At 48.2% G+C, this 16,529-nt stretch overlaps 7 protein-coding genes across 9 annotated transcripts; 3 read left to right on the top strand and 4 right to left on the bottom strand.

The window, feature by feature from the left end:
• Positions 1–247: 247 nt before the first annotated feature.
• Positions 248–2,447, top strand: LOC117143670 (MAU2 chromatid cohesion factor homolog). The gene is made up of 2 exons (XM_033308451.1): positions 248–1,761; positions 1,820–2,447. Exons 1-2 carry the CDS (start codon positions 344–346, stop codon positions 2,298–2,300), a joined length of 1,899 nt encoding a protein of 632 aa, XP_033164342.1. The 5' UTR covers positions 248–343; the 3' UTR covers positions 2,301–2,447.
• Positions 2,322–4,660, bottom strand: LOC117143669 (histone-lysine N-methyltransferase PRDM9). The gene is made up of 3 exons (XM_033308450.1): positions 4,476–4,660; positions 3,274–4,411; positions 2,322–3,218 (listed from the first exon to the last, which is right to left on the bottom strand). Exons 1-3 carry the CDS (start codon positions 4,593–4,595, stop codon positions 2,557–2,559), a joined length of 1,920 nt encoding a protein of 639 aa, XP_033164341.1. The 5' UTR covers positions 4,596–4,660; the 3' UTR covers positions 2,322–2,556.
• Positions 4,661–4,973: 313 nt separating this feature from the next.
• On the top strand, positions 4,974–5,860 carry LOC117146102 (diamine acetyltransferase 2). The gene is given in 5 exon segments (XM_033312083.1): positions 4,974–5,139; positions 5,202–5,253; positions 5,315–5,336; positions 5,338–5,382; positions 5,443–5,860. Coding segments are annotated over 5 exon segments (516 nt in total). The 5' UTR covers positions 4,974–5,064; the 3' UTR covers positions 5,765–5,860.
• On the bottom strand, positions 5,766–9,897 carry LOC117146098 (trafficking protein particle complex subunit 10). 2 transcript variants are annotated; one of them, XM_033312076.1, is made up of 7 exons: positions 9,787–9,897; positions 9,510–9,733; positions 7,452–9,452; positions 6,778–7,392; positions 6,373–6,715; positions 6,266–6,271; positions 5,766–6,114 (listed from the first exon to the last, which is right to left on the bottom strand). In XM_033312076.1, exons 1-7 carry the CDS (start codon positions 9,809–9,811, stop codon positions 5,885–5,887), a joined length of 3,444 nt encoding a protein of 1,147 aa, XP_033167967.1. In that variant the 5' UTR covers positions 9,812–9,897; the 3' UTR covers positions 5,766–5,884. The 2 variants fall into 2 exon arrangements, with proteins under 2 accessions (XP_033167967.1, XP_033167968.1); XM_033312077.1 differs by lacking the exon at positions 6,266–6,271.
• A 410-nt stretch (positions 9,898–10,307) lies between these two features.
• Positions 10,308–13,338, top strand: LOC117146099 (small G protein signaling modulator 3 homolog). Its single transcript, XM_033312079.1, has 3 exons — positions 10,308–10,531; positions 10,601–11,123; positions 11,186–13,338. The coding sequence occupies exons 1-3, from the start codon at positions 10,466–10,468 to the stop codon at positions 13,009–13,011; spliced, it is 2,415 nt and encodes an 804-aa protein (XP_033167970.1). The 5' UTR covers positions 10,308–10,465; the 3' UTR covers positions 13,012–13,338.
• A 5-nt stretch (positions 13,339–13,343) lies between these two features.
• Positions 13,344–14,239, bottom strand: LOC117146101 (DNA-directed RNA polymerase II subunit RPB7). Its single transcript, XM_033312082.1, has 4 exons — positions 14,133–14,239; positions 13,755–14,075; positions 13,560–13,697; positions 13,344–13,502 (listed from the first exon to the last, which is right to left on the bottom strand). Exons 1-4 carry the CDS (start codon positions 14,142–14,144, stop codon positions 13,452–13,454), a joined length of 522 nt encoding a protein of 173 aa, XP_033167973.1. The 5' UTR covers positions 14,145–14,239; the 3' UTR covers positions 13,344–13,451.
• A 177-nt stretch (positions 14,240–14,416) lies between these two features.
• Positions 14,417–16,408, bottom strand: LOC117146100. 2 transcript variants are annotated; one of them, XM_033312080.1, is made up of 3 exons: positions 16,096–16,408; positions 15,755–15,978; positions 14,417–15,446 (listed from the first exon to the last, which is right to left on the bottom strand). In XM_033312080.1, the coding sequence occupies exons 1-3, from the start codon at positions 16,147–16,149 to the stop codon at positions 14,492–14,494; spliced, it is 1,233 nt and encodes a 410-aa protein (XP_033167971.1). In that variant the 5' UTR covers positions 16,150–16,408; the 3' UTR covers positions 14,417–14,491. The 2 variants fall into 2 exon arrangements, with proteins under 2 accessions (XP_033167971.1, XP_033167972.1); XM_033312081.1 differs by having other exon boundaries at positions 14,418–15,446; positions 15,755–15,947; positions 16,096–16,407.
• Positions 16,409–16,529: the final 121 nt, after the last annotated feature.

Genomic DNA, 16,529 nt, shown 5'->3' with positions numbered 1-16,529 from the left:
CCATTTACCATTACCATTTACCATGTTTAAATATTATTATCTCAGTTTTTTCTATTTTTATTAATTTCATTTAGTTGCTTACTGCAAAAAGAAACGATTTTTGATCTACTCAGTTTTTAACCGATAGCTTTTTTCAAGCTTTATGTTCTGCTGAACGGTACCAGTCACAGTACTGAAAAAGAGTGACTGCCACTGTGACTGCCAAACGATAACCGCTAAAGCTTGGTTCACCACTAAAATTCCACACTTGACAACACTGGCAGCCACCACCGTGATTGAATAGTCGCGAATTGAAAACAAAATTACGCGATAAACAAACCGAATTTGGCACCCGCTCACCGAAATGAGTGCATCGACGAGCACGTCGACGGCGGCGTCCCAGGACGCCTGCTACATATCGCTCCTTGGCCTGGCGGAGTACTTCCGCACCTCGCAGCCGCCGAACATCAAGAAATGCATCCAGTGTCTTCAAGCCCTGTTCACATTTATGCCGCCCTCGAAGGTCGAGGCGCGGACACACTTGCAGATGGGCCAAATCCTGATGGCTTACACCAAGAACATCGATCTGGCGCGCCAGCATTTGGAGAAGGCGTGGAGCATATCCGAACCGCTGCCCAATTTCGACGTTAAGTTTGACACCGCCTCGCTGCTGGCCCAACTGCATCTGCAGACGGACAGGAACTCGCACCAGGCCAAGGCGATGCTCCGGCGGGCCGTGGAACTGTCGCAAAACAACGTCTACTGGCACTGCAAGCTGCTGCTCCAGCTGTCCCAAATACATGCCAGCGATCGCGAGTACTCGCTGGCCTCCGAACTGCTGGCCGTGGGCGCGGAAAGTGCCGACGAGGCGAGCGCCACGTACCTGAAAGTGCTCTTCCTGCTCTCGCGCGCCATGATCCTTATGATCGAGCGCAAGACCAACGACGTGCTCGCCCTGCTCAACTCCGCCGGCCAAATCATTGACAACAACATACCCAATCCGCACCAGAAGGAGTACCTGAAGGTGTTTTTCCTGGTGCTACAGGTGTGCTACTACCTTGCCCTCGGGCAGGTGAAAACGGTGAAGCCTAGTCTCAAACAACTGCAGATGTCCATACAAACGATAATGGCGCCAAATTGGCCTTCGGATGAGGCAATTTTCGGGGCAAATCAACTCGAGATGTTCGTGTGGCTGCCCAAGGAGCAGCTGTACGTACTGGTCTATCTGGTCACCGTCTCCCACTCAATGATGGCAGGCTACATGGACAAAGCACAAAAGTACACGGAAAAAGCACTCACCCAGATTGAAAAACTCAAGCAACAGGAGGACAAACCCATTCTATCCGTATTCAAGGTGATTCTGCTGGAGCATATTGTGATGTGCCGCATGGTGATGGGCAACCGGGAACTGGCTATCCGGGAAATAGCAGCCGCGAGAGACGTTTGCATGGCCGCTCCGCAACGCAGCCTGCTACGGCGACACTCGGCTCAGCTGCACTGCCTCATCGGGCTCTACTCCATGTCCACCAACCTGTTTGAGCATGCGGAGAGGCAGTTCGTCGTGTGCGTAAGTGAGACCAGCGAGCGAGACCTGAAACTGTTTGCCAACCTCAACCTGGCGATCATTTATCTGCGCACCAAGCGGGACACGGACCTCAAGCAAATCCTGGATGCCGTCTCAACGGAAAACACGCACACGTACAGCAGTCAAGCGCTGATGGGAGGCTTCTACTACGTCCAGGGACTGCACGCTTTTCACAAAAACAGCTTCCACGAGGCAAAGTTAGTCACCTTAAGCCTAGACTCTAGAATGCATACTGATAATCTTTATTCTTTGCAGACGCTTTCTGCGTGAAACTCTGAAAATGGCCAACGCCGAAGACCTCAACCGACTGACCAGCTGCTCGTTGGTTCTGCTATCGCACGTTTTTCTCAGCATCGGAAACTCAAAGGAAAGCATGAACATGGTGACGCCGGCCATGCAGCTGGCCAGTAAGATACCCGACATCCACGTCCAGCTGTGGGGATCGGCAATACTGAAGGACCTGCATCGTATGTCAAAGGATGTGCAGCATGAAAAGGATGCTTATGCTAACCACGTTAAATACTCGGAGAACCTGATTGCAGACCAGCGCAAGTGCGTCCAAAGTGCGCATCACGAACTCGTCAACTGGTTCCAGGGCGATCCGCCAGTGACGAGTGGTCCGCCGGCTGCTCCCGTCCTGCTCATGCCAGAGTCCTCCGTTACAGCCTCAGTCCCCGTCATCGCCTCCACATCGGCAGCCATGCAGCCGGCGGGGCAATACGGTCAGTTCTACTAGCAATGAGATGATTATGCAATGTAACTTTAAGCTTTTATTTTTATCTACGACCTAGCGACTAAGTTAAGACTAAAGATGTTCTAAAGTTGTGAATTTTGTCATAAACTGTGTTCCCGAGGGAAAGAGTAGACGCAAATGTAAAGAGGACGAGTTGTGCGCTTTAGAGTTGGGACTTTCAATCATTATAATCTTGGGGATAAGGCAAACTCAACCACCTTTACAAATGCCGCCTTGCTGGCACAGCTTCTATATCGACTTATAGCATAAGTGCAGACTCGGTTATCTCGTTAAGGTCTTCTTCAAGGGCCCCGCTTCCGTTTTCCTTGTTGCTCAGAAAGGTGAAGTGCACCAGACGTTTGTCGTGCTGCTCGTGGCCGGCCAAATGTGATCGCATCTCGGGCATCGACTTGAACTCCTCATTGCACACCGGACAAATGTAGATCCGCTCGCCTTGATGTGTACGCTGGTGCATCTGGCAGTCACCCCGCTGCGTAAAGGTCTTTGAGCAGAAGGGGCAGACGTACGGTCGCTCACCTGTGTGCGTCCTTCGGTGGTTCTTTAGCACATTGAGGGCAGTGAATCTCATGGGGCAGAGATCGCAGGCGTATGGCCGTTCGCCTGTGTGCTTTCGTTTGTGCTTGGCCAGGGAGCAACTGGTGGTGAATCTGGCCAAGCACACCTCACACTCGAAGGGCTTGTCACCGGTGTGGGTGCGGGCATGGGAGGTGAGTTCCGCCTTGGTAACGAACGAGTGCGGGCACAGCTCGCACTTGAAACTTTTGGTCTCCGAGTGACGCAGCTTGTGCTGGCGAAGATTGGCGTTCTGTGTAAAGCTCTTGCCGCAGATATTGCACACAAAGGGTTTCTCGCCAGTATGGATGCGCATGTGGTCACGCAGCGTGGACAGCATGGTGAATACTACAATATTAAGAGACGATTAGATAGGATTTGCGTCCACTCTTTGTTACCTTACCTTTCTGACAGATATTGCACTGATTCCGCAGATTACGCTTGTGGCCCTGCACCATGTGCTTGCTCAGTGCCTCCTTGGAATCACAGCGTATTCCACACTCCGGGCAATTGTGGGCACCATGACTGGCCTGGTGTTCCGCCAAGTGATCCGGCGACACAAAGACCTTTTCGCACTCATTGCACTTGAAGTTGCGATTAATGCAGCCCTTTTGGCGTCTGTGGATCATCAACGATTTCTCTACTGCGAATCCCGCATTGCAACGATCACAGTGGTATTTGAGCTCAGGGGTAGTGGCTGCTCCTGACGTTGTGCTAGGGCTGTTTACTGTTCCCGCTCTTGGCGCGCTGAGTTTTCGCTGCGTTCCTAACCGATGCTGCTTGGGGGAAGGCTCTGTATCTGACGGCGGGGTAGCCGGTACATCCTGCTTGACACCTCCGCGACGCCGTGAGGTGCGCTTAGCCGTCTGAGGTACTTGTTCCTTCTCTATTTCGCGTGCTTCTTCCTTGGAACCCACACGAGTCTCCTGCTTATCGTTTTCCTGCTGTGTTAGCAGCTTGGCAGCGCTCTTTCTGGTGGTTACCTGCGGAGCGGTTACTGTGATGATTTCCGCCTCGTTGTCGACACCTTCGAAGATGGCCAGATTACATTCCCTGATCTGCTGTTCCAGCTCGTGGGCGTCGCCTTCGTAAATAACATTGGTTTGGGTAAACACCACTTCCTTTTCGTCCTTTAAGTTTCCCTGGACCTGCAGGATGAGGCTGGTGGTCTTTTCGACGGGCTCATCCGGCAGCTCGTAGTCGAAGACCTCGCCCTCGCCTTCGTAGTCCAGGTCCACTGAAATTGTTGACTTAATCAGGCTGGTATTCTGCTCGGCGTCTGTGGTAGTCACTGCGTCCGTTTGCACGGAGGCTGTGCATCTGTCCGGCTCCCAACTAGTGGTCTGCACAGCCTGGTCAGTTGTGGCCACTGGACAACTGATAGACACCTTGTTATCGGGCTCCTCCGGCAACGCATTCGGCAGCAATTGGCGCAGGGTGCGACTGGAGTTCTCGCACTTGATCTTGAACGTGTAGCAATTGGAGATTTCACTCAAACAGCTCAGGCACACCTTCTCGGGCAGATTATCGTTGCGTCGGGGCTTGAAAACGCGAATTAAACCGAGATTAACATGGAATCAGGATTACTCGGCGAAGGCAACTCACCTTGGTTTTTGTGAACTCCCGGATCATGTCCGCCAGGCAGCTGCCGGATCCGCCGTCGTAGATGGACAGGAGGGGTCCCGTGGAACTCAGGCAGGTCAGGCAGATCTTGTCCACATCCATTTCGCGATGCAATCGGTCAAAGGCAGAAACAAAATAAAACAATTAAATAAATGCAGTATGGCTGCCGTTTGTTACGCTAAATAAACCAATGCACTTCAAGTGCACCTGGTCACACCTTAAATGCTGTTGGCGGCCATCTAGCAATTCAAAAAATAATTCTTAAGAATGAAGAAGAGGTTTCAATTACTTATTTTTATGGCTATTATTGCTTTGAAACAAGACCATTTCAAATGTTAATCGTTAATACACAAGAACCTAATCTTATGCAACTTCATTCTTGTTTTATCCTATTTTTTACTTATTGAAGACAAATGAATCTTTTCCCAATCGATATTGAGTTCTTTTTTAAATTGTGATCTACTTTTACTCACGATAGTTCGGCTCATCTCTATAGATTAGGTTTGTTTCGACAAAAGATAAGCTCTTTTGACCATAATCAGCACAACACACTTTATAAAGATTCCCCACCATGTCGAAATCCGGAGAGTTCACATTCCGGCGTGCTCAAGCTCAAGATATTAAAGATGTGCTCTCCATGATTCAGGTTGAGTTTTAAAATATTCCTATTTAAATACAAATTTGATATACTTTTGAATTGATCTGCAGGAACTGGCCGACTTTGAGAAGATGAGCAATGGTCCCCAGCTAACAGAGGAAGGTAAGAGATGGCGAAACCTATACCATAATAATAAATAAAAATTATTTTATTTATATGACAGATCTTAAACGAGATGCAGGTCTGCCAAGAGTATTGTGAAGTCTATGTGCTTGTAGACAACAATACTGAGTAAGTACTGTAGTTCTTGGAATGAGCTGATTAACTTGTGGGTTTATTTTCCTATTCCAGTCAGGCGATTGGGTACTCCATTTGCTACAAGGCATACTCAACGTGGCAGGGACGGTACTTCTTCGTCGAGGACATCTATGTGCGCCCCGAGCACCGAAAACGCGGCGCCGGAAAGCGAATCTTCTTGGAGGTTGCAGCGCGGGCAGTAGAGCTTCAGTGCCCTCGCCTGGAGTTCAATGTACTTGAATGGAATCCTGCACGCAAGTTCTACGAAAGTCTTGGTGCCGTGGATTTAACGGATAAAGAGGGCTGGCACTACTATCGCGTCGAGGAGCAGCAACTGGCCAAATTGGCCGCGGATCTGAGTGCACAAAAATCATAAATCGATTTGATTTTCAATTTTTACTACTTTATAGTAGGACGATAAATAATTAATAATACTTGGCCATGGGCCATATGTGCTATGAGTACATTGCAATTAATTCGTTTTCAATTTGGCTTCTTATTGATCCCCCGCCACACTTGCGATGACATGGATCTGCATACTCTTCGTGGAGTTGTAGACTTGACCGGGCGGAAAGGGATGCACCTTGGAGTGGCCATCGGTCTTACTTTTGCCACCGGCAGTGTATTTGGACAATCGAATGCTAGGCATTGGCAGAAAGCCGGTGCTCAGCGGCATCACATCCAGCGATATGGAATGACTGTCGACGTCCTTCATGGATACGACACCTAAAAGGTTAAGTAATAAATCGTTAGTCAACGAGTACAGACTGTATGTTCAAGAAGTTAGCTAATTTTCTTTTTCAGTGTTAAATGTTTCCAATCAAAAGCAGGGGCAAATCTAGTAAGTGCTACGTGTGTCCTATTCCAAAGAACTTACCCATATCTTAAAATGCAAAAGTGAATCGTGTATAGAGAAACAGATTAATTAAATTAAATTAAATCATAAGCAAAGAAAGAGAGAGTAGTAAAGAGAATCCAACTTACCCGCTGAGCGACCGCAAACGGCCCACAGATTCTGATCGTTAAGCACCTCGTACATGAGATCCGTGTAGGGATTCTCATGCACCTTGGTGATCTTCAAGTTCATGTTGCACACGGTGCGCAGACGGCACAGCTCATTTGGTTCCAGCTGCGCTTGCAGCTTAAATAGCGTTGTGTAGTCCACCAGATCAAAAGCACAGCCATACGTTCTCCACACACCAGGCTGCGACTGCGATGCGTATTTGATTACAAAATGCACTTTGACGACGGGCAGCTCGTGCTCCGTTTTGAGGGGCTCAACTTGAATCTCGTACAGATAGGTAACAGTCAGGGATTTGTAGATTTCCTAGAAGACAAGCATAGGAGATCAGCAACTTTAGATATTAAATTACATTGCAATTTAGTTACAATGGGTTGCTGGGACTCGGGATTAAGATCCAACAATTGCACGCCGGGCACATCGCACTTGACTTGAGCGTGCTGCAAAAAGAGATGCGCGTCCATGCCCTTCATGATCACCTGTAGGAACTTCTGCGTGCCACACGTATGAAGCCGGCAAGTGGCCTCCATGGCTGGTTGAAAATCAACGGCGATCGGGAGCTCAGTTCGAGACCATGGACAATTGAGGGCAATGTGATGCTCATGGTGTTTAGACACCTTTCGGCCCGGCATATCAGTGAGAACCTCCAGTGGGATTCTACGTTCCTCGAACGATTTGAATTGCACTAATGGCACTTGTAGCGTGCTTTCGAAGGATTGGTCATCATTATACGCTGCTTCATCCTCCGTATTTCGCGCCTGGCGAATGCGAAGATTCTTGGAGCAGCGCAGTGTGATTTTTGCATCGGGCGGAAAGATGAAACTGCCACCGGAAACATTTAGGCTGATCGACTGCACTATGCCAGCTATCAGTGTCTTGAACTCCAGCGAGGCACTTGCCGGCTTGGTGCTAATCTCAAAGGTGGCAGGCGTAAATGGCAACTGTTCCGACAAGAACTCCAGGCTGGACATGCTGATACATAGCTAAAATACAAAATCGATTAAAGATAGGCAAAGAAAACTGATGCAACGGGATCACCCACCTGTTTGAATTGCCAACAGCCCACTCGAGTGGCCTTTGCCTTCATCTCAATTAGGTTTACGCCCGGCTGAAGAGCAATGTTCTCCGCTTGAACAAAGTTGGTGAAGTCCGCCTGGACACTTGGCGAAAGTTTGCGCTTGGTGCTGCTTGTGCGTCGCACGGGTTGCTTGCTTTTTGGCAAGTCGCAGGCCACAGCGGCAGAGTGCAGGCGATTGTCCTGTTTGTAGACTAGCTGAAGCGAAACTTTCAATCGTGATGAGGTGTCCTTGGCCTTTATGGTCGAAGGGGAGGCAGTTAGGCTGACATTCTCCATGGCCAGCTCCAGAGAGGAAGCTTCCAATTCGTAACAAAGCTTAACATTTTCAGCTACGACTCCTCGCGGATAGAGACTCTCTACTTTTAGCTGCACTAGAATATAATCATCCTGTATAATAGGTTTCTGGTTAACAACCTCGATGTCCAGAATGCGAAAGTGATCCTCCAGTACACAATAGTTGGCATTCTCTATCGACGGCTGTGCCGAAAGCGTCGTCTTAAGTGTTTTCAGTGACTTGAGAAACTCGTCGAAGTAAAAGGTTCGCACCAATGTCTCTAGTTCCGCGCAACATGAGATGGAGCTACACGTCTTGGTGTAGGCCAGCGAGTCGCCCATCTTGCGGTAGCAGTTAGCTAGTTCAAGCAGCGTCTGCGAGCTCAGCATGTGCCAGTTCTCTGCCTTCAGCTCCCTGAGAAGATCTGTGAAGAAGCCAACAGCTTTATGCGGCTCATTTAGAGCGCAGTAGAAGTTTCCCAGGTCCAGACCAACCAAACGGGCCGATCGCAAGCGTGTCACATGCTTGTACGTACTGATGGCCAGTTCTGCCAGCTCCAGGTAGAGCTTCTGGAAGGCTTGGTTCGAGCCCAGGGCTTCCTTTAGCTGCTCAGCCCCCGATTTTTTGGGCTTACGATTGGGAGACCGTTCTCGGAGCTGAGGTGTCGCCTGGAGGAACTGATGCTGCTCGGACGGCGCATCTCCGATTCCCGACGATAGCTGCACCACTATGTGCAACTGCTCCGAAGTTGGCGTGCAGCCGGGCAAGAGGCCACACAGTTTGCCGAGCTCGTAGAGCTTATCCTTGGCCAAGTTCCAGATGGGAGCACAGTGCTGGAAACAGGTTAGCTCGTTGGGTTCCATGGCCTGTTCGCACAGCTGCAGGACTTCCAGAGCACAAACAAACTCCCAGCAGCAAAGAGCGCCCTCCTGACACTCCAGCTTTATGAACTCCACCTCGCGCAGCGTGGAGAACAAAAAGTTCAGAAGCCTCTTCGCGATTTCCGGAATGTCATTGCACGTAAGCAGCAAATAGGCTTGCCGTTCGAAAATATAGTTGCGAAATTCCAACAGGGAAACGCCTTCATCGCGGATCTTGTTCCTCATTTCGAACTTGTCCGCTCGGGTCAGACATATACCATGAAAAGCGTCCAGGGGCTTGCGAAAATGGTTCAACCACTGCTGCTTCTCGTTGAGACCAGTGTGAGTTATAAACTGCGAGAACATGGCGTCTAGCTCATCGTATTGTATCAACGCCTCTGTGGGCAATTCCAACTTTTCGAAGATCAACGCCAGGTCTTCCTGCATGAAGAAGTATTGTCGGAAGTCCCACCCTTTAATGTTTCGCTTTTCGCGCTTGCTCCGTATTAGTTCCTCGTACTTAACTATGTTCCGATTGTAGCTGGTGAGCATGAGGAAGCGGATACGCTGCACTAAGCAGCGAAAGGACTCCGTGGATTTCTGTTCAAACTTTGCCGGGTTCAGAACTGAGATGCAGCGGTCGTCGTTCTTGGTGCCAAAATCCAACCGTATCTTATCCAGCACAGTAGTGCGTGGCATGAAGTTCTTTGTTTTCCGCATGTCCAATGTTTCGACCAACAAAATCATCCAATCCGAGACGCCATAACTGGTTAATGTTTTTAACCAAATGTCGATTGCCTCCCTGATCGTGGCTTTGTAGGTGTCCACATCCTGAAAGATAGTTAATGGAGGTGGATTTAGAGATTCCTACAGGATCAGTTAACTCACATTGCACTCGGTGACAAAGATGTGCAGTATGGGATGCTCCAATATGCTCCAGTCACCCTGCTTGTACTTCTCCAAGGCCGCAACATTGAACTGCTGCGCCTGGGCCTCCAAGCGAACATGTTTCGTTGGGCGTTGGAAAGTGCGTCGCCACTCGCAAGTGTCCAGTGGAATCGCATTCAGGATTTGGGACTCCAGCGACCGGAACAGCGGGCACGAGCCAGAGTCTGTAGGTAAAGTTTTTATATGGGATTTATTGTGATAATTTTTTACAACTCACATGTTATTATGGGCTTTATCTGCATTGTTTTTGTAAATTTCGTGTGTTTTTCATTTGGCAAACGAAAACCACACAACAATCTCAGCCAAACAGCTGATAAGGCGAGGGCGGGGGAATCGATTGTTCTTTTTGTTATGTTATCAATAATCGGTTGACGAATTTAAAAAATTTTAATTTGTTAAAGAAATGCAATAAACGTTTAAATGTTAGCCTACATACAACAAATTGATAATCTAATTAAACAGCTTTTACTGTTTGTTCAACAGGTGTTCTTTCATCAGCCCTGGTCAAGGGAGTAGGGATAAAGTTGAAGGATATGCAGAATAAAATATGTTAAGATAAACAAAACTAAATGGTTTTTTATTGGTAGGGAATGCATTCTTTTATATTTAGGTATTTAAGTTTTCAAATGGTTATAAAAATGTTTTCACTAACATTAAGGGCTAAGTGCCCTTTGACCCCTTTTACACCACACCTCAGTTTTTATGGCTTGGCTAAAAATCGATACCACCCACAGTCGACTATCGAACAGCTGATAGTGAAATCAGATTCGGTAGCTAATTGGAAACGAAACAATGGAGAAATAATATTTGTTTTTCACACGCCACAAAGAGACACTTGAGAGAAACTTTCACTGAATGCGCGGCCAGGACTCGACTGGAAACTAGCCAGCCCCAGCATGGACATGGCAAGGAGCATCTTTGGCCGCGACCATGAGGGTTACGTGGGCCGTGAAGAGCATACGGTGCGTCTAAATTGACCAGAAAAGATTGCTTATCGTGGTAATTAATATTTATCGTTCCACTGCCAACAGCGCAAACTGCAGAACCTGGGATCGGAAGACGATCTGGGTGAGCTGCCGCCCATGATGGAGGAACTAAGTGTGGCCGATGGCCTGCGACCAAATCCCGGTGGGCCATTCTCCGCTCTTACCGCCTCCATGTGGCCCCAGGAAATCCTAGCCAAGCTGGGCGGTGGCGCGGAATTGGCTTCCGGCCCAAACGACCAGCCGGAGTACCGCTTTGACGAATTTGGGTTCCGGGTGGAGGAGGAGGACGGTCCGGAGCAGAGCTCCAACAAATTGCTGAGCATACCCTTTGTGGAGGACGCGCAGCAGCGATTGCAGTGGATCGCCCACCTGGAATTCTCACACAACAAGGAGGCTGCCGAGCTGAGCTGGGAGCATGTGGATGTGATGCTCCCACGCACAGAAAAGTTGCGGAATATGGTTCGGCAGGGTATCCCGCACACGTTGCGTGCCCAGATGTGGATGCGTCTATCAGGAGCGTTGGCCAAGAAGCAAAAGAGCGAGACCAGCTATCACGATATAGTAAAAGGTAGAATCGAACGCGACAAGGGAGCTTATAAATACATTATTAATATACACTTATTTTGATAGCTTCTAGCAATGACCAGCTGATGACTTCGAAACAGATCGAGAAGGACCTTCTGCGCATCCTGCCAACGAATGCTTGCTTTAGCAATCCGAATGGGACGGGCATTCCTCGATTGCGCCGGATTCTGAGGGGCATCGCGTGGCTTTTTCCTGACATCGGCTACTGTCAGGGCACCGGAGTGATCGTTGCCTGTCTGCTTCTCTTCATGGAGGAGGAGAACGCCTTCTGGATGATGGCCACCATTGTAGAGGATCTGCTGCCAGCTTCCTACTATAGCTCAACTCTTCTGGGAATTCAAGCAGATCAACGCGTGATGCATACGCTCATTGCCAACTACCTGAGCAGCGTGGACGAGTCCTTGCGTAAGCATGACATCGAGCTGTCTTTAATCACGCTGCATTGGTTCCTCACGCTTTTTGCCAACGTGGTGCATATGAAGATTCTTGTGCGTATCTGGGACTGGTTCTTTTACGAGGGCTCCATAGTGCTGTTCCAGTTGACTCTGGGCATGCTCAAGGTAAAGGAACAAGATCTAAAGCATCTCGAGAACTCAGCACAGATTTTCAATTCACTGTCCGACATTCCCGGCGAGGTCACTGACGTCGAAGTGCTCTTTCGCCAAGCCCTGGAGGTGGGCGGATCACTTAGCCAGACGGTAATCGATACCCATCGTCGTCGACATCTGGCCTATCTCATGGCGGATCAGGGACATCAGATAGGAAATCCCGAGGCTGCGCCTAATCTTCCCAAACAACAGCTGGCCCGACGACAGGTGCGCAAAAGCAAATCCATCCTGGAAGCCTTTCTCTTCCGCGGCGACGGCAACGAAGGGGATCAGCTAAAGAACAAGAACATACGCCAGACGGAGATTCTGGTAGACTTAAGGGAGGCTATTCTTAAAGTGGGTCGTCATTTCATCACCATTGAACCCAAGCTTGCCGGTCACATCCAGCTGACGGCCAACTACAGCACCGAGTCGCATGCCAAGGACCACGAAAACTTTATCAATGTGGCAAGGACGCGAAAGCGAAGGGCTAAAGCCCTGCACGACTTTGAGCGGCACGACGATGATGAGTTGGGATTTCGGCGGAACGACATCATTACAATCATCAGTCAAAAAGACGAACACTGCTGGGTGGGAGAACTGAACGGCCTGCGCGGCTGGTTTCCAGCCAAGTTCGTGGAGCTGCTAGACGAGCGGAGCAAGTTGTACACATCAGCCGGAGATGATGCCATTTCGGAAACTGTAACGGACCTGGTGCGTGGCACCTTGGCGCCGGCCATCAAGGCCTTTCTGGAGCACGGCATGAAACGGCCCACGTTTCTGGGTGGACCAATTCATCCCTGGCTGTATATTGAGGAGGCTGCCACCCGGGAGGTGGAGAAGGACTTTGAGTCGGTGTACAGTCGTCTTGTGCTCTGCAAAACGTATCGACTGGATGAGGATGGCAAGGTACTAACGCCCGAGGAGCTACTCTATCGCTGCGTTCAGGTCATCAATCAGACGCACGACGATGCGCACGCACAAATGGATGTTAAGTTACGCTCGCTGATCTGTTTGGGCCTCAACGAACAGGTTCTTCACCTCTGGTTGGAGGTGCTGTGCGCCTGCCAGGAGGTCGTACAGAAGTGGTATCACTCCTGGAGCTTTATTGACTCACCCGGCTGGGTGCAGATCAAGTGCGAGCTACGCATTCTCTCGCAGTTCGCCTTCAATCTGAACCCCGACTGGGAACTGCCCCCGAAACGCGGCAAGGAGTCGCAACCGCTCAAGGACGGAGTAAGGGACATGCTGGTGAAGCACCATCTTTTCTCGTGGGATCTGTGAGGCTTGCTGCCGCCTTGTAAAGAGCTCCACAATCGTTGGCAATCATCTGCGTATCCAATATCTCATTGCCCTCTTCTCCGCTCTATCATTTCTAAGTGCAATCGCAATTCTTTGAATCGAAACCTTCGCTTTTTTAAGTACTTCTTTGTTGTCGTACACCTAACTTAAGTGCTTTACCATAACGATCTGTAGCTGTAACTATACCTTTAAAACGCCCTATGTATAGCTCGAGCCGTTTGTTTACTTAATGTCCATCCATTATTATAAATCCTAGACCACACCAATCTACTAAATTACAAATATAACGTACCTTTAATTGAAATCAAATCTTATAAAGTACATACATATTTATTACTATATACACATAGATGTTTAACTGTCTAAATGCATTTCATTAAAGTTTAATATATATATATAAAATGTACGCAAAACGATTGAAATTAGTTGGACACCAATCCTAAGTAGTCGTCCATCAAAGTGCCAATTGCAAACTAAAAAAATTAGAGTATTAACTTGCGAAAAGTACTCATATTTAGGAAGCATCTTACAATTCCAGTGGCGTCTACTCGTGTGCCCACAATCTTTAGCCGAATCTTATCCTCTCCGGAGATAACCACATCCTCATCTTTACTCTTGTAGCAGGGCGGATTGCCATTTGGGCAGAACTGCATGTCGGCGGGAATAGACTATAAAAGAATGACCCGTTAAAAAGTGTTACCTTAGATCGCTCAGACTTAACATACATGATGGGAAATGAAGCAGGACAGTGGGCCGATCTCTGCAAACATGCCCACTTTGTTGATCTGCTTGACCACTGCGTCCAAAACTTCGCCCTTAAATGGCCGAAAGACTATGGCTTTGTACTTGACCGGATACACCACAAATCCCTGGCCCGGCTGGATGACACCGGATCCGATCTGGTCTATCGTCGTCACCGCTATCACAAATCCGTACTTTCCCGTACAGGTGCCCTCCACTTCGGAGTAGAGTTTCTGCTTCACGGTCTCCAGCAGTTGCGGGCCAAAGTAACGTGGATGAAGCAGGATCTCTTGCTCCAGCGATATCTACGGCGCAAGGGGATGGCATTTATTTTTGCTCTATTCAGAGAATGAAATACTCACGTGGTAAAACATTTTTAATTTAATTTAAGGTAAAAAACTAAAGTAAACAGCCGGAACCCAAAAGATGATGCCGTAAGTGTGACCAGGTTCGGAAATGTTAAAAGACAGAGGCGCGTAATTTACCGCCAATAATTATAACGATCTGTTTAGAAGAAAAATTAAATAACTTAATTTAATAAGATTCATTATAAAGGTGATAGATTTTCAAGTCATGAAACATTTCTTATATGATCAACATGAACTACACCCCGTTCATTTAGTATGGTTAAAATATAAACTCAACTTTCTTATTACAACAATTACTTTGCATATTTATTGATAATTTACCTACTGACTAATTCTAACAAACACAACACTATCTAATCGTCCTTTAAGCCCAGGGCAAAGTCTTGGGCCTCCCCGCCTTTCCTGAAGATCCGCACATACGCGGACTTCCGGCCAAACTTCCAAATGGCGACGTAGGGCAAGTAATATGTGAGTATGTCCACCAGCCAGACTCGGAAGTTCAAGTACCATCGCACCAAGGCGTACCTGTGCAGATATGTGACGAGGAACAGGCCGTAGCTGACTATGAATCGATCCCACCATCCCATGTCGTAGTAGTGCAGCTTCTGCTGGGGATCCTGCGCCACTCCGTTCTCATGATCGAAACTGTAGTACTCGTAGCCCTTGACGCAGGCTAATCGCTTGGCAAAGAATATGTTGGCATTTACCGACAGCATGGTGTTCATGTGCCACAAGCCATTAATCAGAGCCTCGGTCATTCGGTTGAATTCCTCATCAGTGTTTGCCAGAGCTGGTTCGTATACCTTACGCATCACAATGTCGATGCGAAGCTTTGACTCCGCCCAGTTCCTACCGCAGATATTGTACTCATCCTTGATGCCCAGCAGATAGCCAAGAACGCGCCACATATGCGTAGTGGCCTCCAGGAAGTCCTGATCGTTCAGCTTTATGCGATGAGCGCCCATCGTTATGAAGCCAATGAATCCGAACTGTGTGAGGGCCAAATCCTTCTGGGTGATCTGTCCAGCTCCTTGTCGGGCGCACGCATGACTGGAGCGGCTGTGGGCCCGCCTCACGGCCGCAATGCTGGTCCAGAACCTGCTGCCACGGTCCGCGATGTTGTAGTTATACCAGGCTTGCGTGTGGAATATAGTACGCACATAGCGGCGGTAGGCGGTAAATGCTGTCGAGGATTGGCGTGTGCACGACAGCACCCGGAGAATGGATGGAATAGCCAGCACGGCAATAAGACCAGCCAGCATTCCGGCGTTCATTACGAAGCGATACGTGCTAAAGTAGCTCTGACCACTGCACAAAGGGAATAAAGAATCAATTACGTACTTCGAATGCAGTTATATTATTTAAATTAAAATATTCATATACAGGGTTAAAAGATTAAAGTAAATTTATGTCGCACTTTGTTATTAATATGTAAGCCCGTAGATACAAAATTTTCCCATAATTATTCACATAGCAATCTGCTACATTACTCCAAGCTTATAAATAGCCTATGTATATGGATATTGTAATTATCACAATTATTTCTACTGTGCGTAGTTCACACAAATGGCAAATAGCTTATATGCAACCAGTGAACAATTAGTCACGCAACTTACCGCTTGAATAGCTGCTCATCGTACCACGAAGGTAGCTCCAAGTCAGCACCGCTGTCGCCCTCCTGACTGCCCTCCTTCATCAGGTGCTCCAAGTAGTCCTCGGGCTCCTGGTGATCCTGGAGCAGTTTGGTAGCCCCCACTCCATTATGACCATCTTTGGAATGCGACGACGACTGCATTTTCACACTGTTCCCTGGAAAGTGAATCGCGATGTAGAAAACGAGCTTGAGGGCCAAATTCGGATTACACAAGTGAAAGAAAGAAGAGACAAACAAAATCGTCGGCGCGCCAAGAGAGAAAGTTTTTCATTCAACCCGCCAACAAATCCACTGTGCACTTACACGTTTCACGATTTGTGGGATGGGGGATCTCGGATGAGCTGCTGGTACAACCATCAACCTGCATGTCGGCCCAATTATTGCTTGTTAAACTATTTAGCAAACTCAATAGTTCAGCTCGTTACGTGCAAAAACATTTTGCATACACAATTGGAAAAGCGTTGAGGATGAATCACGGCTGCCTCGCGTCGTTGCTGTTGGGGAACTTAACTGCAACTTCGACGGTAGGCCCGTCAAATAAGAATGGAAAGCCGGTCATTGGCGCGTAAACTGATAACGAATTAAGTAAACTTTGCTTATGCACTTTAGTGTGCCCGCAACTGTAACCGTTAGAATATACCATTTAAGAGCCCAAACATACCGAGGTATACCATTAAATACTAAAATCATGCCCCAAGAACGTAACAAGTATAAAAATACCGCGCACAGTCATCACA

This window comes from Drosophila mauritiana, chromosome 3R (assembly GCF_004382145.1).
Source record: "Drosophila mauritiana strain mau12 chromosome 3R, ASM438214v1, whole genome shotgun sequence".
Taxonomy (NCBI): domain Eukaryota; kingdom Metazoa; phylum Arthropoda; class Insecta; order Diptera; family Drosophilidae; genus Drosophila; species Drosophila mauritiana.
The sequence above is the reverse complement of the archived record's forward strand: the minus strand, read 5'-3'. Positions and strand labels throughout refer to the sequence as shown.